The 26,828-nt window shown below is 36.2% G+C and overlaps 1 protein-coding gene across 4 annotated transcripts in view; it reads right to left on the bottom strand.

The window, feature by feature from the left end:
- Positions 1-26,828, bottom strand: part of LOC140748006 (SUN domain-containing ossification factor) — an 87,275-nt gene that overhangs the window by 1,768 nt on the left and 58,679 nt on the right. For 2 of the 4 annotated variants that reach the window (XM_073080686.1, XM_073080685.1), the window contains exons 2-3: positions 12,178-12,604; positions 1,122-3,171 (exon numbers count right to left, since the gene is read on the bottom strand). In XM_073080686.1, coding sequence (XP_072936787.1) covers positions 1,122-3,171; positions 12,178-12,269 — 2,142 coding nt within the window. In that variant the 5' untranslated portion in view covers positions 12,270-12,604. Of the gene's footprint in view, positions 1-1,121; positions 3,172-12,177; positions 12,629-26,828 lie in introns of those variants that run through there. The other 2 variants (XM_073080684.1, XM_073080683.1) reach the window with 2 other exon arrangements.

Genomic DNA, 26,828 nt, shown 5'->3' on the forward strand with positions numbered 1-26,828 from the left:
TTAGCCAATTATAGAAGTTTATAAACACAAGTTGTCATCAAACAATCATTCGATTGTATTGACAACGTAATTTGGTCAGACATCAATAACTTTCGATCATAGTTCAATCAATCAATAACAGAATTATGTATTCAATTCATAATGCCACATCCAGTGAAAAGTGCAATATGACCAAATATTTCGTTATTGAACAAAGATACGACACAGTGTAGTATTTGTAAAAAAAAATAACAAATAAATGTCGAATTCTGTGTCATTGCAGAGTGGAGGGTAGCTGACGTGGATGTTGGTTTGGTACATGGTTCTGAAGTTGGTGCTGAATATATTTCATTTCGTTGGATAACGGCGTAAACAGCGTGTTCAATATGAGCGCCGGCTTCGGAGATATGTTCTGAGCCAAAATTTGTTTCAATTGATTTTTGCTTTGTAGTGACATGGAAGTCGATTGTATTTTTTAATTAATTTTTTTTTCACCTTTTTTAGTGATGACATACTAAAAATCTTACAAATGCACTAGTCGCCCTTACGATTTTTGAAAGTTCCCCTCGATTTATCTGGTGATCAGACCCTTATTTTCTTATAATGGAACTACTTTGGAAATATCTTTTTTCCAACAAAATAAAAATCATCCAGTTCGGTTCATAAACGACGAAGTTATCCGCGAACAAACATAAAAAAGACATATGGTAGAATTGAGAAACCTCCTCATTTTGTGAAGTTGGTTAAAAAAGACTATTCTCGTAAGAGACGTACAAATACCTCAGTATAAAATATATTTATTATTTAGTATTTTTAAATATCAGCATCAGCATCAGCATCAGCTGATATTAATCTGAAAAAATCAGCATCAGCATCAGCATCAGCTGATCTAGTAAAAACCTGCATCAGCAACAACCCTGCCTTTAACATTCTAGCACCATATTATTGAAGTCCTAACTGCGGTCGGTCAACCTAGAAGGCTATTTTTCATTATATCTTGCAAACCAGAAATCAGCAGCGATTTAAATTATTATGAAGTGACACTGCGTCCATAGTCAGACTACAAGCAATTCGACCAGCATTAGATATTATGTAATGTATGCTCTACTAACTAAATATTTCAAGATACTAGAGATACTGACCTTCACTCGATTTGACAATCGCAGGAAGACTGACTCTTTCTGTATTGTCGTTTGCCCCTGATTCTGGTTCACAGGGACTTGCGTCCCCGTCGGCGTGGGGTCCACCGCCATCTGATCGAAATCAGATATGAAGTTGTCGTTGTCGATCATCATCTGATCGTTCATCTCCTCACCCGCACTCGCAATGGGTTCCTTTGGTTTTTCCGTACTGGAATCAGTCTTTTCATTTCTATTATCAGATTTCGATACGTCTTTGTGTTCACTGTCAACATTCGTATCTATGTTGACAGCGGGTTCTTCTTGTGGCTCTGGCACTGAAGATTCTTCTACAATAACTTGGGGATCATCCTTTTTATCATCTATAATATTTTCTTCATCGGGCAACTCTATAGGAGCGCTTTGATTTGTTTGTTCAGGTACAACAGTTTTCTCGTCCGAATGAACAGTTTCGTTTATTTTGTCATCCTCCGGTTCATTATTCTTAACTGGAACTACTTTTATTTCTTGTTCTACGTTCGTTTCGCTTGTATTTTGTGGAGACTCATCGACAGTCATATTAGTGGTAACATTCATTTCATTCTCGAAACTTGTGTTTAGGACAACTTTCTTCTCCTTTATGGCGAGGATATTACACAACGCGGCAAGGTACTTCGGGGGAAACAGAGCGTTCATGTATGCGACGCGTTCTTCACCGAACTCTATAGTCTTTGTACTTTTAAAATCTAAACCATACTGCTGACATATACCTGTACACTTTAACGTATCGCGTAGGAACACTTGACGCACTAAACTTGTTAATTTGTCCGAGCTACAACTAAGGAGTTCATACACCTCATTATATAAAGTTTCACTACAATTATCACACACTATAATATGGCTGGGAGAGCAACACCGTTTGTACATATTGTCCGTTGATGTGTCATTATGCTCACTGGAAATATTCTTAGGAACTTCTGTCTTGACTAACGCTTGAGCAGCTTTCTTCATTATCGACATAACTGCATCTCGCGCCGATCCGAAAAGATTTTTTGACGGTTCGGATTCAGCTGCGGGAACGTCTGGCACATCTATTATGTCGTCGTCTTCATCTTCATCAATGTGAGCCGTATGTTGAGAGCTCTCCTTTTCTAAAACCTCAAATTCAGATGTTCCGTATACTTTGAACAGCGAAATTGGGCAGTAATGTTCTGAGCCGTGATGCGAGAGCATCTCAACTTTGATGAATTTTCCAAACAAATGTGGATATAAATCAAAACTCTGTACGTCTCTCATGTCTTGCGCCGTAAACTGTCCGACGCTGGCCCATTCCCGTGTGGGGAACCTATCGCTGAAATACACAGCGATGTCTTTGGGAGTGGAGGAGAACAGTTCGAAGTTGGCTATCTCAATTTTCTGGGCCTGTACAGCCTCACAGAGCTCGACCACGAACCAAATGCGACTATTGCATGTATTTAGCATGTACTCGTCCCGGTTGGGGGACAGTATTGAACTGGGCGATCCAGCCTCTGGGTTCACAGCGACGACCTTGGCGCCGCAAGCCAGGGAAGCGTAGTTTTTTGACCGTAATTTTGTGCTTTTGCTGCTAAAATTTGTATTACTATGACTAGGTTGACTCGAATGATTTAAAACGGTGTCTTGCTTCTCGGCTTCGGCCAGTTGCTTCTGTGCCCACTCAGAGAACGAGGGTATGTCCTCTTGAGGTGTTTCTGGTTTAACTGGAATGTTTTCTTCCCGCTCCTTCTCTTCTACCTGAGATTCTGTTGCGTCTACGTCGGCAATAGGAACTGTACTTTGAAATGCATCCTCGGTTTGCCTCACTTCGTGGATGGGCTTCGCTTTAACCACGAGTCTTGGCTCCGTGTCTTTCTCTATGCCGTCTGCTGGCACAGCTTGCTCCTCCGCCGCGTCTCCGTCCACGAGGGCGAAGGTTTGGGTGTCGTTGTGCTGCTCGGAGTCATTGACGAACAATAGCTCGTCGGGGCTCCGCAGATCCAGCTTCGTATTTTCCGCTAGGGAGATGAGTATTGGAGGCTGCCCGGTGTCAGGTAATCTGGAATAAGAAAAAAAATACAATTAATAATGAAAATACACACAACACAATTATTGCTTACACAATGCTAACGGAAAACCGAATCAAATGGAAAGCAAATTGAACATAAGTATCAGTAACGAAATCGTAGGAACTTTGGACGGATATTGGCAATAAATCATTAAGTATAATTAATTACAGAACGTTCTTGAACAAACAAACATTTACGTAAAAACGAAAAATACTTAATACCTTGAAAGGTTAGGTATAGAAGATGAACGTACTGTAGGACACTGTAGGTACTATATCAATTTATTGGGGTTAACACATTGTTATATTTTCAGGATAATACAGTATACATTTAAAAGCATGGTACTTATGGCACTGCATAAATAGGCGTACGAAAATTTATAGTCTTCACAATTTAATAGGCCCATTTTGACACATGCCATCCTAATGTCATTGAAGTTTTGAACTAACTTTGTAATTGTAATTGTAACGTATACCACGTAATTGGAAAGTCAAATACTTCTAAACATACAATAACGCAATAATTTGTAAACAAGAGTAATTATTCAAATTTATAAATTGTATTACACATTTTATTTCAGTTAAAAAGTGTCCAGAATTTATTCTACTAATTTATCCTACTTCAAAAATAATCATAGGGCGTCTTTGCAATATTATGTCAGTCGGCATAAAATGGGCATATTAAATTGTGACGACTATAATACATGTAGTATTTATAATTGTATTTTTTAGAACATCTTTAAAAAACAGGTACATAATAGACTTAGATTCTAATAATACAAATGCTTAGAGAGACATAAATAGTTAAACCTAATATATTAGTATGAACATATATTTTTGTACCTAAAATGCTATAAGGACCTATATTAAGAAGAACGAGTAAGAGACACCGAATAATTGCATTTTTACCTATTAAGAATTCCTCTGAACAAATGACTAATATATCTACAAGACTTGTTACAAAGCTTATTAAATAAAATCGATATATTTTATTTTGTACAGACTTCGTGGGCACTTACAAACTGTGAAGATTATATTTCTTATACGGAAGATGATATATTTTCATAAATATTTTATAACAATGACGATTATGACAATTAGCTTCCCGCCAAAACTCCATTTCTCCCGCCACGCCGCACCGCGCCTCACCGCACCACAGATTAAAAATCACTCTGCCACAGTCGGCCGACTGTAACTGGCAAGTTGAGGAGCTGTATTTTTTATCTGTGAGCGGTGAGGAGAGGCGCGGTGCGGTGCGGCGCCAATTTTTGGCGTGCTTTTGAATTTGACGTTTTGTTGTTTTCATATATTCTCTTTCAGTGTAAAACAAAAGGAAGTAATAAAAAACTTTGTCTGGATTAATAATTGTTTATATTATATTCAATACTGTTTTAGATTGGAATATACAATGTACATATGTCCCTATATCGTATCGAATTTTATTCGTAGCTGTCATAACAAGCCAAAGTAACGAAGTCCAGAAAGTGAGTGCATATCGTCCAATTGAGACAATCATAACGCCAATTGGCGTGATTGAACAGAGATGTGGGAACGAACGGAACAACAAAGAACGGACATCATTTACAATGAAAACATGGAAATACAAACGGAACTCGAATATTAGATATTTTAAGTGGAGTCATAGATTAGTAAAGATACTTCGCCGCCTTGAAATTGAATGAAGCCACAAACGGCTTATTATAGTAAGTTCTTTTTTTGAATTCTTGACAAATAAAAACATTTTTACAGAAAATTTTCGAATAAATAACTAATACTGCGTAATTTACAATTACAATGTTCAATTTACGTAATAAATAAATAATTATTTCAAATATTTTAGGGACATTTTAGCACGGAGACGTGGCAAAACTTTTTTACGCAACTATTACAATTCTCAAAACTGGGCACATTTTCTTGTTAGGAGTGAGTAATCTTTACTAATCTATGAGTGGAGTACAAATCTGAATTATATTATGTTTAAAGAATATTTTATGAAGAATATTGGGTATGTATTGATATTTGCCTTATTTTAATTTCATTTAAAAATGTTTTCCTAATGAAAATAATTACGACTGCTCAGTTACTTCGTTTCACTAAAAAGGTCTTGGCTTGTAGTAAGTATAAAATTTTGTAACTATGATTATTTTTATCTATTTCTGCAATTAATTTTCATAACTAGTGCTCAAACGTATTTAAATTACTAGACACGAAGGCGGTTATATAAAAACTACACGTCGTATCATCATCATCAACCCATTACTGTCCCACTGCTGGGCACGGGTCTCCTCTCAGAATGAGAAGGATTAGGCCACAGTCCACCGCGCTGGCCAAGTGCGTATTGGTAAACTTCACGTAGAAGTTTTTTTTTATAAATCTCTCAGGTATGCAGCTTTCCTCACGATGTTTTCCTTCACCGTTTAAGCAAGTGATAATTAATTTCTAATACGCACATAAATTTGAAAATCAGAGGTGCGTGCGTGCCTGGGATTTGAACCTCGGACCCCTCGATCGTTTCTTAACCACTAGGCTATCACTGCTTTTTATAACTAGTGCTCAAACGTATTTAAATTACTAGACACGAAGGCGGTTATATAAAAACTACACGTATGATAGTATCTAATCTGTGGACTTTTACATGCCAATATTTAATTGACGTCGCGATCGTCGCGTGTGACCGTCAGAATGGCCGGTCACTACCCATATTTTACATCGAAATAATTACTAAAAGTTGCTACCTAGTTGCTACTAGTTGATATTAGTTGCTACTAATTGCTACCTTCGATTAAAAAAAAATAAACTACTTTTTAAGGTGACCGGCCATTCTGACATCAGGATGGCCGGTCACCTATCCAGTGAGAAGAAACTGCGCAAATGAATAGAGTTTTTTTGTAATCAATAGTTGCTACCAAATTGCTACCTTCATATGCATCGTATTGGACTTCATAGCTTTTAAGGATAAAAAAATATTACGGACTTAATATAAGAGGACTAAACGCCTGTATAATTAAAAGAGAAAACCCGAAATTAAACATATTATGCTTAATAATATTTTAAATCACTCTATTCATTCAATCACTTTTCAATCACTATTTTAGGTCACTGGATAGGTGACCGGCCATCCTGATGTCAGAATGGCCGGTCACCTATCCAGTGAGAAGAAACTGCGCAAATGAATAGAGTTTTTTTGTAATCAATAGTTGCTACCAAATTGCTACCTTCATATGCATCGTATTGGACTTCATAGCTTTTAAGGATAAAAAAATATTACGGACTTAATATAAGAGGACTAAACGCCTGTATAATGTATAAGCATAATATGTTTAATTTCGGGTTTTCTCTTTTAATTATGCAGGCGTTTAGAACTGTTATATTAAATCCGTAGTATTTTTTTATCCTTAAAAGCTATGAAGTCCAATACGATGCATATGATTATATGAAGGTAGCAATTTGGTAGCAACTATGGATTACAAAAAAACTCTATTCATTTGCGCAGTTTCTTCTCACTGGATAGGTGACCGGCCATCCTGATGTCAGAATGGCCGGTCACCTTAAAAAGTAGTTTTTCTTTTTTTAATCGAAGGTAGCAATTAGTAGCAACTAATAGCAACTAGTAGCAACTAGGTAGCAACTCTTAGTAATTATTTCGATGAAAAATATGGGTAGTGACCGGCCATTCTGACGGTCACGTGCCGACGCTTGGTATTTACACATAATAAAAGCGCGGTAAAAATGAGTCTATTAACGTGCTTCATCGCGAGATAATCTTACTTGCTAAGAACATAGATAAGTAGCTAAGAATAATATATTGCTTACATGTTTACAATAAGAATATCTGTTTAAACCTAAAACGCAATTTCTCGCGAGAAATAAGATCAATATCCCTACTCGTATATTGTCTGACGTATATCAGAAAACAAAAAAAAATATTTGAATCTTTTGTGTACCAAAGATTTTAAATGTCAATTTCTCATAGGCAGGGATTCCAATTTAAATAGTCAAAATTCGATTTCCGGTACCAAAACATTGGTTAGACTGATTACTGTTTACAACGGGCGTTAAAAACAAACAAAACACGGAACTGTTACACGGAACACTACTGCGCTAGCCATAAACAGAAACAGAAGAAGCCATAATCATCAGCATTATCTTTCTAACGCAGTCACGTCTAATGACGAACAGTTAAATCCTGGTGGACATTCGACAGTAGGGATGGCGATCTGAGATCGATTAACCGATGCATCGATCTTTTACACCAAAAAAATCGTATATTTTAATCGATCTCCAACAATGGATCGATTCAGTGAATCGATCTTTCATCCTACAAAATCGAAACTTGATTTTTATGAAGTTGATTGATCATTAACAAACGTGTTATAGACATTTTTTTTTGCTGACAGATACGTATTTCAGTGATTGTTTGGTCCTAAAGACTTCTTTTTTTTTCGCTAGCCTCGTTCAAAAAGATCGAAAATTTTTTTTGCGTATCGATTTACCACACCTCGATTAGAATCGATTCAAAAAACGATCTCTTTCGGAAAGAATCGCCATCCCTACTCGACAGGATACTGTTATCGCGACGGACGCGTACAAATTATAATATCCTCGTCGTTCCTCACGTTATCCTAGTTTCGTTATTTTTATTTGTCGTACATAAATAGATATGCAGTAGACAGTCCCTAAATAGATCAATGAACTGAGGTTAATACGGAACTTAATAATATTTAAAGAGATAAAACTTTTATTCTTGGGTTATCGTAGAAAAGTCTAAAAACTATGGGATCAATGCAAGTAATTAGTATACTCCGACCAGTTAAATTAAACTTTCTTTTTTACGGTAAAATACTTCGAATTATGTATATTTATTCGATGGTAAAATATGTACATGAAACTTATTTGCCATATGCCATTGGGTGTAATCGTTTATAACTGCTTTGAAATATGTTACATGAAATGTTATCAACTTATCTCATTTAATGAGAATTTTAAAATATTATTATTAGAAAGGGGAGGTATAAGTTAATTCAGTAGTAAGTAGTTTGAAAAATGCTATAGCAGATTTACATTAATTTAATCCTGATAAAAACTCGACAAATTATTTTAAAATATAATTAAAAGTAATATATTTTTTTTATAATATAGGAGTAGCAGACGAGCATACATTCCACCTGATGGTAAGTGGCTACTGCCGCCCATGGACATCTGTAATCAACCCCAGGTAGGATTAGATATTCCCACCTGAGGACGGCCACAGATGCGCCGCTACTCCTGAGGACTAAGCTGGAACGCCTCGGAAAAGAATGTCTTCCTTATCACACCCTTCAAACCAGAACACAGCAGCGCTTAACACTGATGTCATTAGGTAGAAATAGGTGTGGCGGTGGTGCCGCCGGAGTCGAACCACAAAGGGTTCTAGCTCTATTATATAAGAATAAAAATAATTGTTACTCAGTAATCAGTATCACATATTAAGTTGCATATAACTTAACAAATAATTACGTCAACGCATTTATTTACCGATAACAATTAAACACGCTTACAAAAAGAATACAAGGTGAAATAAAAACATATATGCACCAATTATAATTAAGTGAGCAGGATCATTTGTAACATTTCATAATTGACAATAGGTTTATTGTTGCTAGATACAGATAATACTTTGTTATGACGTCTGTGAGTTTTCACCAGACCTGACTGACACGTGTAACGTTCCGGATTTGCTCCCCGGCCAGGTAGACATCTAAAATATTTGACTTTTGTTCCTTGTTTGGTAATGTAAATGATGTAATGTGTATGAATGAGAAATAATTTTATTCAAAAGCCAGATGAAGAAGGATTGAAGGTTGTAAAACCTAAATCTTTTGACTCCGATGGCACCACCGCCTCATGTATTTCTATTTCTAATAACAACAATGTTAAGCTCTGTTGTGTCGCGATTTGAAAGGGATAATAAGGGTGGCATCCGAAGCTTCCCAACCTTATCCTCAAGAGTAGCAAGCAACGTTTCTTTTTTTTCTTTTTTATAATATAAGTAGCAGACGAGCAGGCAGTCCACCTGATGGTAAGTGGCTACTGCCGCCCATGGACATCTGTAATCAACCCCAGATAGGATTAGATATTCCTACCTGAGGTAGGCCACAGATGCGCCGCTACCCCTGAGGACTAAGCTGGAACGCCTCGAAAAAGTCTGTCTTCCTTACCACACCCTTCAAACCGGAATATAGCAACGCCTAACACTGCTGTTATTAGGTAGAAATAGCTAATACTATGGCTAACCTCATGTAGGAATCTAATCTTATTTGGGATTAATTATAGATGTCCATGGGCGGCAGTAGCTACTTAGCAGGCAGTAGCCAGTAGGCAGTAGCAGTTTTTATATGGCAACATATTTGATACCCATATAAAAACTTTAAATAAATGACAGAATCATGTTTACCTAGCCAAGCTTCGGTATAATGGTTTCAATTGTAAAACAACGAACTGACTTATTACACTGAGTAATTTATATTTGATAATAAACGCCGATTGTAAAGTAGGTACAAATAATATATTAACGAGCATTCATCGGGTTTATTTAATAACACACTTCGTCAATTCAAGAATGATGAATTGTCGAGTAACTGGTAATGAAAATGGACATCGGATTATTGAATTCATAGATAGGTATATAACAGGCTTTTTACATAAAATACAGGAGAAGCAGACGAGTATACAATCCACCTGATGGTAGGTGACTACTGCCGCCATAGACATCTGTAATCAGCCCCAGATTAGACATAAATTAGATTCCTGCCTCAGGTCAGGAAAAGTGTATCGGAAAACGCTTCACCACAAATCAGAACATAGCAGCGCTTAACACTGCTGTTATTAAGCAGAAATAGGTGTGTCGGTGGTGCCGCCAGAGTCGAAGTACAGAGAGATCTACCATTAGGTTTTAGTGGCTCGCCCATGCTATCAAATCGTCCATAAGATCTCCGACAAGGTCCTACAGCTACCCAATGACAAAAATCGAGACAGAGGCCTCTACATGTACTCCAAAGCGCATAGAAGCATAAGAAAAGCGATTAAAAGACACATAGAATTGCGACACGTGTCAAATATTTTCTAAACTATGAGTCCTTTGAAAGCTTTATCTAACATCCTAGACCCATCCAATTGTCGATCGCGCACGCCGTTGCTTAACTTTGCAGATCACTTACCTACACAAACTGCGCCTCACGTGATCATTAGGTAACAGCTTAAGCAGTCAATAAACCTTGATGAAGGCCTTTGTGTCACACATTTCCATAACGAAACACTAAATGAACGCTAATTATATCGTTTTGTTCGCGAATACGTACATTTCATTGGGTTATATGAGCTGTTACATAACGTCAACAGTATTTGTAACACGATGCATTCCAACTGGTGCGGCTTGCGCGCATGTGCTAACTGTTACTTATGCATTCGTCCTTCATGCGTGCTCGTTGGCATGGCACGATAAGGACTAGTGGAGACGATTTTGCTAATGTATATTAATGCGTTTTATTAACAAGAAGATCGGCATATACTCGTAACAGTAAATAAAGGCGCTCGTCAAGCTTCTAAAGCAGTGTTATGGTATCGTGTGATATAGTTTCTTTCGCCGCTTCTTTTAAGTAACGAAACATCTCATAGTGGTTGTAGATCATTGACTTTCAAAAGGAATTCTGTTATTACATACTTTAAATAAAATATTTTTTACTCTGTACGTACGTAAATATTTAAAAGCGCATTCCTAATTGAAACAAGTATACCTACCTATAGTAAAATATAAAGGTTTAATGTTATGGGATTTGTAGCCAATATTAATCCCTTTTAATCGCGGGTAAAACCACCCGTAATGTATCCGCCATAGCTCGTCGTTAAATAAAATACAATGAATGCAACACAATTAAAAATACCAATGCAGTACCCAACGGCATTTCCATTCCATTTACACTATAAAGGGCCCGTTAAAATTTTCTACTTCAAAACGATGTCAACGATCGTTGCTGATAGCGCACAGAATTCACTTTTCCAAAAGATAAGGGCTACTCTATCAATTTTCGCTCCACTCAACCCCGATGGCGATTCTGATAGCATCTCGGTGGTGGCTTGAAATCCGTATTTCAAAACAATCTCCATCGATAATCGCCGCTGTCAAACCAACTTACTGAATGGCCCGTGGAGATATAACATTTTTATGGCAACACTGAACTTGAGGTGAGGTTTGATGATCACGGTAAAGGTGTGGATAAAACTCTACAACTGTCGTATAAATATCATAATTCAATAAACATAACTTTAAGTCTACCGCCGATGGACTCTCAATTCTGTAAGTAGCGCCATCTACTTGATTGTAATGTCAAGATGACAAAAGATGACAGCTTCATACACTCAATATAATTTATTTATCCTGCTAGTGACAACACCAACGTCTAACGTGTTTGAGATGTTTGATGCTGCTTGAGAATATTATTTATTTTCTATTAATTTAATTACGTAATTTTTTTTTTTTTTTATAATATAAGAGTAGCAGACGAGCATGCAGTCCACCTGATGGTAAGTGGCTACTGCCGCCCATGGACATCTGTAATAAACCCCAGATAGGATTAGATATTCCTACCTGAGGTCGGACACAGATGCGCCGCTACCCCTGAGGACTAAGGTGGAACGCCTCGGAAAAGTTTTTCTCCCTTACCACACCCTTCAAACCGGAACACAGCAGCGCCTAACACTGCAGTTATTAGGTAGAAATAGGTGTGGCGGTAGTGCCGCCGAAGTCGAACCACAAAGGGTTCTACCACCGTCAAATTTATTTCCATTACTGTGTTATTGTTTTCAGAGATAGAATTGTAATATCGCAAGAAAGATAAACACGATGACATCATACACCAATTGAGCCGTTGCGGGTTAAATGATCCCATTTGACTTCCCGCATAACAGCGGCATTGTGTGTGTATCGTACAACATTTAACCTATATATGTGTAAAACCTTACGTGTAGAATATCTTGGTGAGTCCTTGGTGGCCACCGTACGACAGCAGTTGGCAGAGCAGCAGAGCCGCCAGCAGCGCCCGCGGCGGCGACATCGCGCCCGCGCCGCCGCCGCATTGGCGTCTCGCACCACCTATCACGGCAACACCGAACACGCGCCCCTCGCTCCGGCTCCGAACGTTCTTCTTTCAAACTGTTACACTTTTTTTTGTCTGTGACACTTAGAACCGAAAACACTGGTTTTTGGTCCGCGTATCGGAACGCAATCTTCAAATTGTTATCCTTTTTGTCTGTGACGCTTAAAACCGAGAGCACTGGTTTTAGTCCGCGTATCGGAACGCAATTTCGTTTTGACAGTTCTATTTTTTATCTGTCTCAATGAATTTCACACTGAAATTTTCGTCACTTTTGCGGCGTTCGAAAGCAATCACTTTTTGTGAAAAAAGAAACAGTTTGTCGTTACTTACTTCACTACTTAAATACACTCACTTAAATCGTTCGTTCATCTAAGTTCAAGACTTTGCGCAATCCGCGAGCCAGACACCGCACTTGTTTCTGAACGCGATTCGCGCATTTATGGCGGGAAAGCGTCGAGGTGAGCTTGAAATGTCAATTCATTTTTACTTATGCCACAGTAAAATAAGAGCAGTAAGACAAAAATTATAGGTGAATTTGAAACCTTCGACAGAAATTGAGCGACAATGTTAAAAACATTAAATAAAAATATTTAAATAAGTAGAGACTGCAGATTACAAAATAAATATATATATTGTGATTTTTTCAAATTCTAGACACGAGATCTTATTGATTTCAATGTTATGCTCGAATTAAAAATGAATTAATTTTTCCTTTTGGTCTTATTTTCGTCTCCTCAGAAATTCGTTAGAAAAATATTAAAGTTTTCACGACAGACTATCTAAAATCTTCTTATCTGAGTGAAGCCCACGCCCAGCAGTGAGACAGAAGTAAAACAAATTATTTATTTGATAAATTAAGGGTATATAGCCATACTGTTCTTAATTTACTATAACTTAAGCACAGTTAAGCGCAACTACTTTCTTTTATTCTTATAAGTCAATCTCGTAATAAAGAACAATATTTAATTAGATGCTGTTTTCATTAGTCTCTTTATGCAACAACAAATTATTTTTTAAAAACAGATATTATTTACTATATCTTTATTAGACGTAACGAGATAACATAGTTATGACATGATTCTATTAGCATGTTAATCCAGAATGGCGCTTTTATTTATTTATCACTCACACATTATAATGAGCGAGAAGCATATAGAAATGCCGCTAATGAATATAATGAATCAAATAATAAATAAATGAAGAAATTCAAAATTTCAAATATTTCACGTCACATTCATATTGTGATCATAAAACAATGGTATCGTTACGAACCGTTTATTATATTATATTGTAAGATCACGGGCTCATTGGGGGTAAAAGTTTATAATGCCGAAGTGGCCGACCGGTCACAGAATATTCGCACGAGGAGACTGAGGTATTTAGAATTTAGAATCTTGTGGACTACAAGATTCTAAATTCTCAATCAGATTAAATTCAGCGACCTAAATCCACACCTAAATACAATTCACCCATATAAAAACCATAACTCTATTGACTTTAATGAGCTTTCAATAGCATATCCAAATACAAACTTCCGAATTACTTAATGTATGAGAACGACGGATCAGTCCCGTCATCGCGTGCCAATTAGCGGAGATTCGTGACAGATTGAACGTTACGAAACGTATCTGACAGATAATTTCTCAATCAAACGCTAAATCAACACCAGGCAGTTACATCTTGTTTATATCTCATTGTGTTTATGTAATCTCAACGCATATCATCGATTTAGATCGATTACATACATATTTATGTATTATGATTTTTTTTAATTAAGAAGTTTTAAATGCTGAAAACTAAATACAACTTACAGATAAAGTTACCACTTATGAATAAACGTACAGTATTTTGATGTTCTCTTAGTAAAAATAAAAAGTGATACAAAATTAAAATGTCATTATTCGTGATTTGATTTGTGGAATATGGAAACCTATAATTTTAAACAAAGGAAGATTATACCGAAATTAACTTCGGAGCTGTTCTGTTATGTTTTAAAATATGTTTAGAAATATGTGGTTCACGAGAATGCCTATGGCGCCATCACTTGAAGTAACCTCATGTTACTGGCACCTGTCTTCATTTGGAAAAACATGTGACATTTCTGTACGAGCAACACAAGGAAGAGATATTTGGGGAGAACAAATCGGCCACAGATCGTCCAGATAGCGTCCGTCTAGTACTCCTAGTTCTCAGCCTTACGTAACAGTTACGTGTGCGTTCGGCGAGAAATTGATTGATGGCATTTAGGATAGCTAAATTGGTCACCGCTTGTGTGGATGCTATCGAGTCGTGAGGGTTCAATAGTGACTTAAATGAGCGAGCACATTTGGTAAATGATACAAGAGGTAGAAAACGATTTAGTAAAGATTGCCTTTTTTGTAGGAATAAATGTTTGAACATAGTAATTCACAATGATGATTATAGAACAAAGTAACAGGCGTGTTAACCGAATGTTACTCTTTTAAATTAAAATAGCGTCTTTATTGTGTGTTGCGCGTTAAAAGTTAAAAATAACTTGTGGCCGAGTAGAGCGGAACTAATAAATTAACTGAATGAAGTGTTAAAACTTTTATAATTAAAATTTAGTGACAATGTAGAGAAACCTAATGATAACTGATAATTGATATATTATATTATATAGTTCCAAATGAATCCCACAGAACGCATCGCTGGTTAAATTATTTCAGACTTCGCTTAGTTACAAGTACGACAAACATGCTTTAGAAGGCCTTAACAGGAAATTAATTCCACATATCCTACATACGCGGTAAAAGGTACATCCCATATACGTAGTTACTATCACACAGTTGACATTTGCCACGGCGATAAAAATATTTGCTTAGCTCGCGCACGAATCATCCGCGAGTAACCCCAGGCTAGGTTTATTAGCCCCATTATTGATAGTGGGCTAAGCGCGTGCATAAACAGCTGGACTGCAATCCATTACGTAATAGATAATGGTAGACCGCACTGCGATGCGGCTTGCGATTGCGGCTCCAATAAGTAAATATGTTATTATTGGGAGAGTAAGTAAGAATAATAAATGTAATATTAATGAAGAGAAAATATTTGAAATGAAATAATCTAAATTTAACTTCACTGAAAAAGTGTAACAAGTTACTGATAGCGTGCATCGTAGTTCAAGACTCTAACAAATTCCTGAAAATCCTATGAAATAATCCATAAGGAAAAATAGAATGTATAAAACTCCAACACAACTTCTAGAGATAATCCATAAATTAAACGTCACGTATTGAAAAGGAAAAGCCGGCTAAACGTGTAGTTCCTATTTTATCGCTACAGACGATGAGTGTAACATGTGACGCATGCCGCAGCCGCAATACTTATAAGTCCACGATAACGGACATTGCCTTACCGAGAATAATTACTTCCGAGCTAGTCCTCGGCCGACCAACGGAGCGTCACGCGACGCCACTAGTTCAAGTATCTTCGTAATATTTGTTACGAGTTTCAAATACACACGCCTGACTCACCAATGTCTGTTTCATTCGAATTTACTTCACATTTTTCAAGTTCAATGCGATGTATGTTACGTTAGAGAAAAGATATGTATTACGTAAGTTTCAAATGCTCATATAAGTTACTTTCCAGCATAAAATACTAAGCTGAGATAGATTATTTTAGAAGTTTTAAAGTGGAGACTGATCTTCATATGACGGATAATGAAAACAAAATATTTGAATAAAATTCTTTCAAGTCTCTCGCCGTCTTTTCTCGGAATCCTTTCGCATTTACACGCCCTGTGCTGAGATATATTAAGAGCGGATGCAATGGGAAGGAAGAGATATACGACGGATACGGGGCGCTGGAACCGTTAAGTCCCAAAAAAGCTCCACTAATGTTGAGAAGCGAGAGAAATGTTAAAGATATTTTTAAAGTAAAGACAACGTTGTCAGTTAATCACATGCCGGTAAATGACCTTGCCATCTAATTAAAACGGCTGAGAGCTAACGAGAGTAGCGTACAAAAAGCACCGTTTGTGCCTACTGACTCACTAATCTTACTCGTACATGGAATTAACGCCAGTCAATCTTAGTAAAGATTATCTTATAAGAATTGTCAATATTTTCTTTTAGTGATTGGTTTTACTTCGAAGTTCATAATTATAATGATTCATAATTGTGATAAGTCACAATTAGTCACTTTTTCTGTCGAATTTATTAAAACTGTATTAAATTGTAAATTTATTATTGTCTCATAATAAAGTGATATAAACGATACATTGAGAAGGGCGTTAGGATCGAGAACAAAGCAATGCAGCTTAGTTACATAACGTAAATGTTTCGAGGAAACTGAACAATTCAGTGTTTTCACATACACACGAGTACGGGCCCTAGAGTAGCTCCTTGCAAATTCTTTACATAATGTAACGTGTCGTACAAAGCGTCACGGTTGCTTTCGCCCGAGCAATGGTCGGAGTAGGCGGGCAAGTTGCCATACCGGGCCCGTGACAAACTTGCAACCATACCGTTCATTGAATTCCATACAGTTTCCTTCTCCATCTTGCAGTGATAAGGTTTAAAACGCGTTACTAAAGTTGCTGGGATGATCGATTGTGTTTTCAGCTGCATGCCCTGCGGAATATTAGGTTGGGCATCATTAGCAAGTTCATTCGTGCAGAGGATTGTGAAGCAGTGGACCAATATTTCAAACTTGCCGTGCCTAACCAGTTCGTCAATGGACTAGTCCGTAAGGCGAACATGAATATACAAGCGACTTAGTAGTAGTAGGTTCCCCGAGACTTGCTCAACTGTTACAAATAATGACATGACTGTAGAATTGATTTATTGCAATTTCTCGCTTGGCTTTCAAATCATAATTGTAACAAATAGAAACATAGAAGCACTGACATGCTTGATCGACGTAAATGTTTTATGCTTTTATGAATTCCCAGTTACAAATATGAGGAAAGTCGTAAACAGGAAAATTTAGGGCGTGCTGTCATTTCTAAAAGAGTGATGTGAAAATGTTGCGTACGTACAATGTTTTATGGCTTTAGGGAATTCATATAAAATCTATTCTTATTCTTGTCTCAACAACTGCCATAATACAATATGTGCAATGCAAAAATGCAAAAATCATCGAGTGACATACAACATTCAGTGAAATACATCTGTAAATCCTTCTTAAACAAGTTTTACTGTCCATTGTCTCACTCGGATCTAGTGTCGCAACCACAGCGGCCATTTCAGACGCGGCGGCCGCTTTGAGACTGAATTTGATTCATTTATCTTTCCCTCCTCTGTATCGACGTACACCAGTATCCGTGATAATAGTTTGTTTGTCAACAAAGTCGGTTGTAAATCTGTTATGATTGGACTATCTGGGTCGTTTAGCTTTGCCAATTATAACCTCGTGTTCTATTATGGTGTTTGTGACTGTTGGTAATTGCTGTTCGTAATTACCTTTGTCTATTGGGATTTTGAATGATTTAGTGGTTGAACTGTATTTAGTAATGCTAATTGGGTATCATTTAGTAAAATTATAAAACCATTTGTATAAGATTGTCAGGTGTTAAATTTTTGTTTTTGAATATAATTCAACTATCAAAGGTACACGCACGCAATCCACATATTTAAAATGGTAAATTCCGCTAATAGTGCATAGACATCTGTTATCGGTCTGTAATAAAACCGCAGCTGCTTGAGTTTTTTACAGAAGCTTTGCTCTCTTGATAATGTGGAACACTTTATGAGTGCGTACAGTCGCGATTTTAACTTCCACAGATTAGAAAAATACTGTTGTATTTACCAGATATCAGGCACAAAGTCGTAAAAATTTTGGACTATGTGGTCCAATTTCAGTTGAAAAACAAATTGATAGACAATGGAACATTGACCCAGATAAGTTGAGGCATACAGAGACGCTTGAATATTTTATGCTCACGACCGTTCGCTCTTTCGAAGAGCATCACGTAACACGTCCTGAGAATGGATGAGGCTCATTCAATCCTAAGTCATATTAATTTTCTGAAATAATACTTCTTTACCTGATATCCATCTTTATTCCTTTACTGGCAATTGGCAATGTATTATAAAATTATTTGATATATTATGATTTAATGTTAAACATGGACATGTATTTTATACATCTGTCACATAATAAACTTTGATGGATTTACACTTGAGGTAATATAATCGTTTAAGTATTGATCTTGAGAATCATTTGCGTTTCAATATCTTATCCATGGGGACATTTCCTGGACCTAACGGGGAATGTTTGCCGTGGGCGCACTAATAAAAGTTCAATAGATCGTTAATCTCCGATGGCTTTTATTGGCACTACCAGCGCGAGAATAAGCACAAGGATATTATAATGCATTATTTCTGTTTATATTAGAATATTGTAGTTTCTAGTAATAAAATAAATAGCACATAAACATCAGATTTCACCGTTGCTCCACCCTTTCACGCGGAGCTCGAATATAGAATTTTAGCACTAGGTGAGTTTCTACCGAATACGTATTTCTTGGTTGGCAGATCGGCTATAAATAAACAAGATATCGGTGTTAGGCACAAAACGGTCAGTCGGAGGCCTTCATGGCTCTCGAATGACCTAAATGTAGACACCGAGTGGGAAATTCAATCATTCTGTAGCGTGCACCGCTCAAATAATAATAATGTGTTAACCAATATGTTTCAAATTTAAAGATCTAATTTCCTTAGATTGACATGTTGTCACCGTTTCACTATTATGGAATAGAATTTAAATTGGACATAAATGTTTATACATTTTTATATCAACACTTGGATACTTTCGACAAATCAGAGGGTTCATCTTCAATCAAGTAGGACACGCATATCATCCCAAGCCCAACGGCTCACTGGATTTCGCGTCACGTGCCGTCGACAATCTCGTTTCCGTGCCTCATATCACGTGTCAAGTGTCACGCGAACGTGTGACACGACAAATCATTACATTGATGTTTATGGTTTCACCTGCATACAATTTTCTTACCCAGCACCCACCCTCGTCTCTCTGAAATGTTGCAGGTTGTCGGCAAAAGGGATGGGTTGAATGGGTTTTTGGGAATATAATTTTCTGGTGGCAACGAATCCCTTTGAGTAACTCTGAAACACCATAATAATGTGGTGGAGCCCTGTTGGATTGGCAATACAAATTATACTATAGCATCGTCTTAATTGAACTTTGGGCCGATGAAAGCATTTCAAGTGACACAGAAAAGCCAACGAATGACTCGATGAAAAGCTTCGGACATTTGTAAATTTTCTGTTTAAATTAGGTTATCACTCCAATCGGAAAATGTTTCGAAATTCTACTAACGTTTCCTGCGTTCATGTCTGTTAAATGTTGATGAAAAGCATTAATATCTTCTTCACTATTTGCTATGTAGAGCTAAACGGCGAAATATATAAATACAGTTCAAAGCGTTACATAAATATTATGTTAGGTAATAAAAAAGTTTCGTTCATTCCGCCGCTAGAATTGTATTGTAATAAAAATAAAAAGAAAAAGAAATGTATTAGGTAACAAAAAATATTCATTAATTTTGTTTCTTTGCCGCTCATTATTATAAATAAAAAAGAGTTACAGAAAGTGTTATATAAATAAAAAACTTAGTTACACTACCCAAAACTAATCTAATAATAACAATTCGACATATTTGTAAAACATTAAACCCGTGAATAATCACGGTCACAGTCTAATCAAATTAGCAAACGCAGCTCTTATCAGTATCCAACCACGCATAGATTAAAATTATTTGCACAGATAATTAACCTTTGATAAGACAAATCTGATCGCACGCTCACTGTAGTGATAGGTTTTTCTAATCATTTAATGAAGCCTCCTTTCCTGATTATTTTATTTACTTTCGCGCAAATTGTACAAAAATTCCACTTCTTCTATGTAATAGAATTTTGTAATCATGCTGTAAATATCCTGCATTAACCGATATAGTTTCCTCTTAATATGTTATTTCATGCTCTTTCCGTGTTCTTTTACTATCGTTATAATTATAGAAGACAATTAGGGTCATAATAAGTAATGATCAAGTAGGTAGTAGATACAAAGCGAACAGTTGATTACGAGAAAGAGAATGATTAATTACCGTGTAACCAATTTAATATAACTTTAGTAACCAACAGAAAAATACATAATGGCCCATTGAATCGGGCAGAGTTCATTTATCATAAGCGATACAGTATGGCATCATCAAAAAGTTGCTTGTCTCGAGATTACGTCTAGGCGTCTTGGAGATATCAATTCATTGATTCTGATACTTGGCTTTCATCCCAGCGGGTACCAGTTACGACACTGGACGTATATTGACGAGCCCTTGGCCGCTCGTTCCGTAATTAATGACCACTGTCACAACACAGCACGAACGTTTGATTTGACTCGTTTATTCAAAGTCGCTGCCGATCACGCGTTCACGCAGAGATTTCAATTTCGTTACTATCTGCGTCAATCAGTCATTGATAACAAGTTAAGCTCGTTCAGTTGCTACTTAAGGTATTCTCGGAGCAAGCTTTCGAGTACGTTAGATTTAATAGTATCAGATTGGAAAGCATGGAAACGGATTATATTTTTTTTATATTTAATAGTAAAGTGATCATCTTCTGATAACCTAAATAAATAAATCGAATATATGCAATTTGCTTCCGTGATTTCAATATAATTAATAGTGTGTTAAAACTATATTTTAACAACATCCTTTCCTAACCCATGCAATGTATTTTACCTATTATTTTCGTATATTTACATGGTGATTTATTATTATAAATTGTGTGTTTCCTGTATAATTTAACAAAGAGTTAATATTATTTTGTAGGTTACTTTTGAGCTTCAATTCAAAGAGTATGTGGAAAGTAAATGGAATGTAAAGGATGTGGTAAGTAAATTGACAATTGTTAATATGTATGAAACAGATAGTCGAAAGTTTTTGAATAAATAACGGAAATTAATTAGTCACCTAAAAACAAAGTCTGGAAAGCTTTATACAAATATTATATAAATGTATATAAATACGTATTAAGACAATGATCATGACCATATATTTGAGATAACACAAACGTGCAGATATAATTGTGTGAATATGAAACAACGTGATGAGCAAACACGAGAATAGTAGGAGCGATAAAAATGTCTACACACTAGATGATATAAGAGATGATGATGACGTAGACAATATCTACATTGGACGTTCTGGTAGTTTTAAAGGGTCTTTCGCATATACAGTACACGATATCAATTAAGAATCAATTAAACGATGCAGCAAATAATAACTCAAGTACGAATTGTAAGATGGATGATAAAAGCTTAGTAATAGAGTTGATTTCTGTATGGAAGGATAAAGGTCGTAAAGTCATAAAACATGCGATAGATTCATAGAAAATTGACAAATCCATATGATAATTCAATTTCTAGCAAAGCTAAGGCTGTGCAAGTTGATAGAGCTACGTGCAGCAAAAGAAAGTATGGGAAGGAACGTTATTTATATTACCCCAATTTTAGGTGATACAACAACTTATCAGCTTTGTTACCATGGTCCCATCTATTTGTAACTATAAAAGTCAAAGTTACATCTTTTAAAGACAAAACATTGGACAGATAGATTATTACAATAATTTAATATCTTGACAACTGCATGCGAAATTTATAGTGCATATGTATAAAAAAACCTTTCACCTCCAACTTTTAGCTCGTGGAACACACAAATACCTAACAATTCTTTCAAATGTTATCGGATATACAAGTAGTGCTGTTTAATCGCGTTCCGATAACACCACCGTTTTTTCTAACATTGATAGTACAACAATGGAAAAAAGAAATTCCCTCCACGTTACCGACAAGGCACGTCAACTTCAAAGATAAGTTGATTTTACTTTCGCTTCCATATTATTAATATTGACGATCAAGAATCTCATCATCGGATGAGCACTTTCATCTTCGTTACGTTTTGTATGAAATTACGTTTCGACAGTACACGTTGGTAGGGTTGCCACTTTAAAAAAGAAGAGTATATTTGCCATTTTTGATATTATTTATTGAACGCTCTTCTTGGTGATTTTAGAAACATGTAATAAGTATTTGTATTCCATGAATACTCTAACCCCATAATTAGAATCTATGTCGATCGTCGATATTTCGATAAATAACCAATTCATTTTAATTAAATTTAGCGACGTTCTTTTTTTTCTACTTGTTAACAAATATAATCTTATAGTTAAATAAAATAAGATAGTTAAACAAAATAGGTACAATAAAGAATTTTCACGTATATTTTTAACTTCTTAAAATATAAAGTACGTTATGTGAAATACATACAATAACGTAAAGGTAGCAACCCTACACGTAGTTAATGTTCTGTAAATATTTAGCCTAAACATCAATCACGTTTACTTATTAATGGTACTAATTATAGAATTAACATATGCACGAGTTGTTCTCCATTCGATTTTGAGCATGACTAAAAATTTTAATTACCTTTCGAAATGTTTAATTACAAGGACAAATTGAATATAACATAACCATAAAAACATAGTATAAGTGTATGTAATGTAATGTAATAAAGGTATTACTATTTTAGGAAATATTTAGTTATAAAGTAAATCAAAATAATATTTGTGGACTTCCATTACCATTTCCTTCCATCTTTCTAAAAATAACACACATAACTATATTTAAATTGAATTATCGATACTAAAATTGTGTTTCAGACATATATTTCTTTTCTATTTCTTTCTATGTTCACTTTCTACTTCATCATTAAACTCGAATAAACCATATTTTTGAAAGAAAAGTGTATATGAAACAATGTCATATTTATTAGAAATAATATCGATCTTAGGGCAGTTTTAAATAAGACATTTTGGAACCAAACCGATGTCACACGACAGCAGAAGGGTTGACGTAAGCCTTTTAGTAATTAACTAATTAATGATCCACCTTAATCAATGTTTGCATGCCAAAGTCGGAAATTAGGCAAGTATTGCCTAGAAAAATAAAATTTTGAACATCGATGTGCAAAATTTGGTCAAAATATTCTTTGAATTTTGACAATTTAACTAGGCAAAAAATTACGAGTTTCGAACTGTGATAGAATAATAAATGGGTTTAGATTTCTCTGGGATAGCCAACACGAATGTGGACGATCTCAGACATGACTCCTATCCTATCTGCCGGTTGCATACAAATTTCTATAGGCGTTTGCTAGTTGCTACTTCTACATACTCGTAAAAAATATAAGTATTATGTTATTATCATAGGTATTCATTCTTATACATATTGATCCAATTTACAACGTTTTTATTCCTTTTTTCCGTTCTTTTTCTTTTTTATGCTAAATCTTACAATCGTACCAGCCAGTGACTATATAAACTCCTTTGCAAAAAAAACGGGCACCTTACACACACACTTTACCTTAGCTTTTCTATGGGTAAATATTATTATATTTTTAGTATGTCATTAGCTTGGATGACTAGAAATTTCTTATTATCAATGAGAATCTAGTTTTTTAACACTTTTATCCTGGTATCGGTGTTTTAGTCAATGTAAACAGAGAGCCGTGTTAAAATGGACATTTTTATGGGTATAATGAAATTAAGACTACGAGTATTTTTATGGTATTTTAATAAAAGAGACATTAAAAAATAAAAATTAATAACGAGTATGACCTCCTCTTGCAGCGATTACGGCATGTAATCGTCTTGGCATGCTTCCCACCAGGCTTTTGATGGTGTCCTGTGGAATGTGTTCCCACTCAGTCGAGATTACACGTTTAAGCTCTCTGATGTTTTGTGGAGGTGGTTGGACAGATCGTACTCGCCTTTTTAGGAGGTCCCAAACATGCTCAATGGGGTTAAGGTCGGGGCTCCGCGCTGGCCAATCCAAACGACGAATACCGACCTCTTGCATATAAGCATCTACGTCGCCAGAACGGTGGGCCCGAGCATTATCGTCCATGTAAATGGCATCTTCACCAATTACAGTCAGTGCGGGTTGTGCATTTTGAGAAAGGATTTCTGTTATGTACCTATGCGCATTTAGTGAGCCATTTTCTATGAATACTATCTCGGTACGATAGTTGGAAGTTACGCCCGCCCAAAACATAACGGACCCTCCACCATAAGGGGTGATTTCTTCAAAACACACATCGGCATAGCGTTCCCCTGGTCTTCGTAACACTCGCCGACGTCGGTCCTCACCATGCAGACAAATTCGAGCCTCATCGGAGAAGAGTACGCTACTCCAGTTACCTGGTGTCCAAGATAGGCAATTTCTAGCGAACCTCAACCGCGCAATCCGGTGCTCACGGAGTAACTTGGGGGCCCGCGCTGGTCGTCGACTACGTATATCAGCAGCTAAAAGTCTTCTCCTCACAGTCCATAGGCTAACTTGTGCTCCTCGTACCTCTTCAAGGTTTCTTTTGAGGTCTATGTAACTGCATTTGCGGTTCCTCAGCGCCTGAGTCACTAAAAAGCGATCGTCTCGCGGCTGTGTGCAACGTTTTCTCCCAGAACCTTGCCTTCTCTGAACGGAACCTGTCTCTTGGTATCGAGTCCAGGTTCTTTGTACGGTTGAACGACTCACGTTTAACCGCTGTGAGACGTAACATTGGCTACACCCCTCTTCCAGCAGCGCTATAATTTTACTAGCTCTCATTGCTTTTTCTGCCATTACGATAGACACAAAGATATCTGTTTTAAGTCACAATAAGGCAGAATTATGCGATAAACATAAATTGTTGTACTAAAAATAACGAAAAGTTACTTTTAGTTGCTTGATAACCTTTTAACCGCAAACCCGCGAAAAGTGTCACAAAATGAAAAAGGGATTAATAATTTAAAAAACAAAAGTTTTGAATTTGGAATGAACTTTTTTTCATACCCAGACTCTTTATTAAGTGCCAGTAACATAGTTTGGCTATTAAAACCTCTGAAGAACTAAATTATTACCAATAATGTTAAAAAATCAAACCCGCCCGTTTTTTTTGCAAAGGAGTGTATATGAGAATGCATTATAAAACATAGCACTTTATAAAAATAACCCAGAATAATTAATTAAAATATGAATTACCTTTCAATAAGGAAAATTTAAGAATAAACACAAGGAAACAATAAGTCTACAGCAAGACGATAGACATTTAACACTCGTCTCCGTTATTCACTGGAGCGCTACGGTGTGGAGGTGAGCGCCCAGCACTAGTTTCGTCCGATCCTTGCAAACCGGATAGCTCAGTATTTGACAAGGATACGTCCCACGAGTGGTGGTTATAGAATTTTTGCTAAGAACCGGCTTAAATAGTGAGATGTTTTTAAGTTATGATATAGTGAATTCATATTATATACATACCTAAGAATATTCGTTTATTACTTTTATGTTAAATCCTGTCGAAATGATAAAATTTAAAGTGCATAGCAACATTATTTTCGTATCTAATTATATCGGTAAAGGGACGCGTCTGAAAATTAATCTATTAAATTTTTGCCTGCCAAAATTTGTGAAAATTGACTATAAGCAGCAAGCAATTTAATTGTCAATTCTTAATTATAGATCTATGTGTGTGTGTCTTAATATGATCTATGGTGTATGATCTATGGCTGTGTCTATGGTAAGCAAAACATTATATAGATTTATCAAGAATCAAAATCAAATCATCATTTGATTCAAAATAAAAATTAAAAGATTTATTAAGAATTCAGTATCATTTTACCTCGATCGATTTTGTTTTTCGTGTTAAGTAGCTATTAACGGGCTTTAGTGGAAATAAATAATTAAAACTTTATAATAATTAAAAAAACAAATAATATATAAATTGTTTGCAATATCACAATTTGTCACGACTCACAATTCAGGAGAAGGTAACAAGTACAACCGTCGGTCGTTTGGTCCTTGTAAACCGGATAGTAAAGGTTTGGTCAGGATCCAGTCCAATTTAGTTGGTATCGATTTCAGGCATTCCTTTTTGTCTACTCATAATAAATTATTTATTTATAATATAGATACTAGACTACATATTTTAATGTAATCGGTCCGGCAACAATTATCTATTGATTAAGTAAATTATATCAAATCGTCATAGTCACTAACATATACTGCTACAGTAGTTTAATCTTATGCACGTAATGCGTGTTTTTTTATATAAGGTAAAGTAGCAAACGAACATGCAGTCCATCTAATGGTAAGTAGCAACAGTCGCCTTCGGATATATATTTTTTTATAATATAGGAGTAGCAGACGAGCATACAGTCCACCTGATGGTAAGTGGCTACTGCCGCCCATGGACATCTGTAATCAACCCCAGATAGCATTACATATTCCTACCTGAGGTCGGCCACAGATGCGCCGCTACCCCTGAGGTCTAAGCTGGAACGCGTCGGAAAAGTCTGTCTCCCTTACCACACCCTTCAAACCGGAACACAGCAGCGCCTAACACTGCTATTATTAGGTAGAAATAGGTGTGGCGGTGGTACCGCCGGAGTCGAACCACGAAGGGTTCTACCACCTTCAAGCAAGGATATCTGTAATAAG

Source organism: Epargyreus clarus, unplaced genomic scaffold (genome assembly GCF_041222505.1).
Source record: "Epargyreus clarus isolate Ecla_fem2 unplaced genomic scaffold, WU_Ecla_fem_2.2 ptg000015l, whole genome shotgun sequence".
In the NCBI taxonomy this organism is placed as follows: Eukaryota; Metazoa; Arthropoda; class Insecta; order Lepidoptera; family Hesperiidae; genus Epargyreus; species Epargyreus clarus.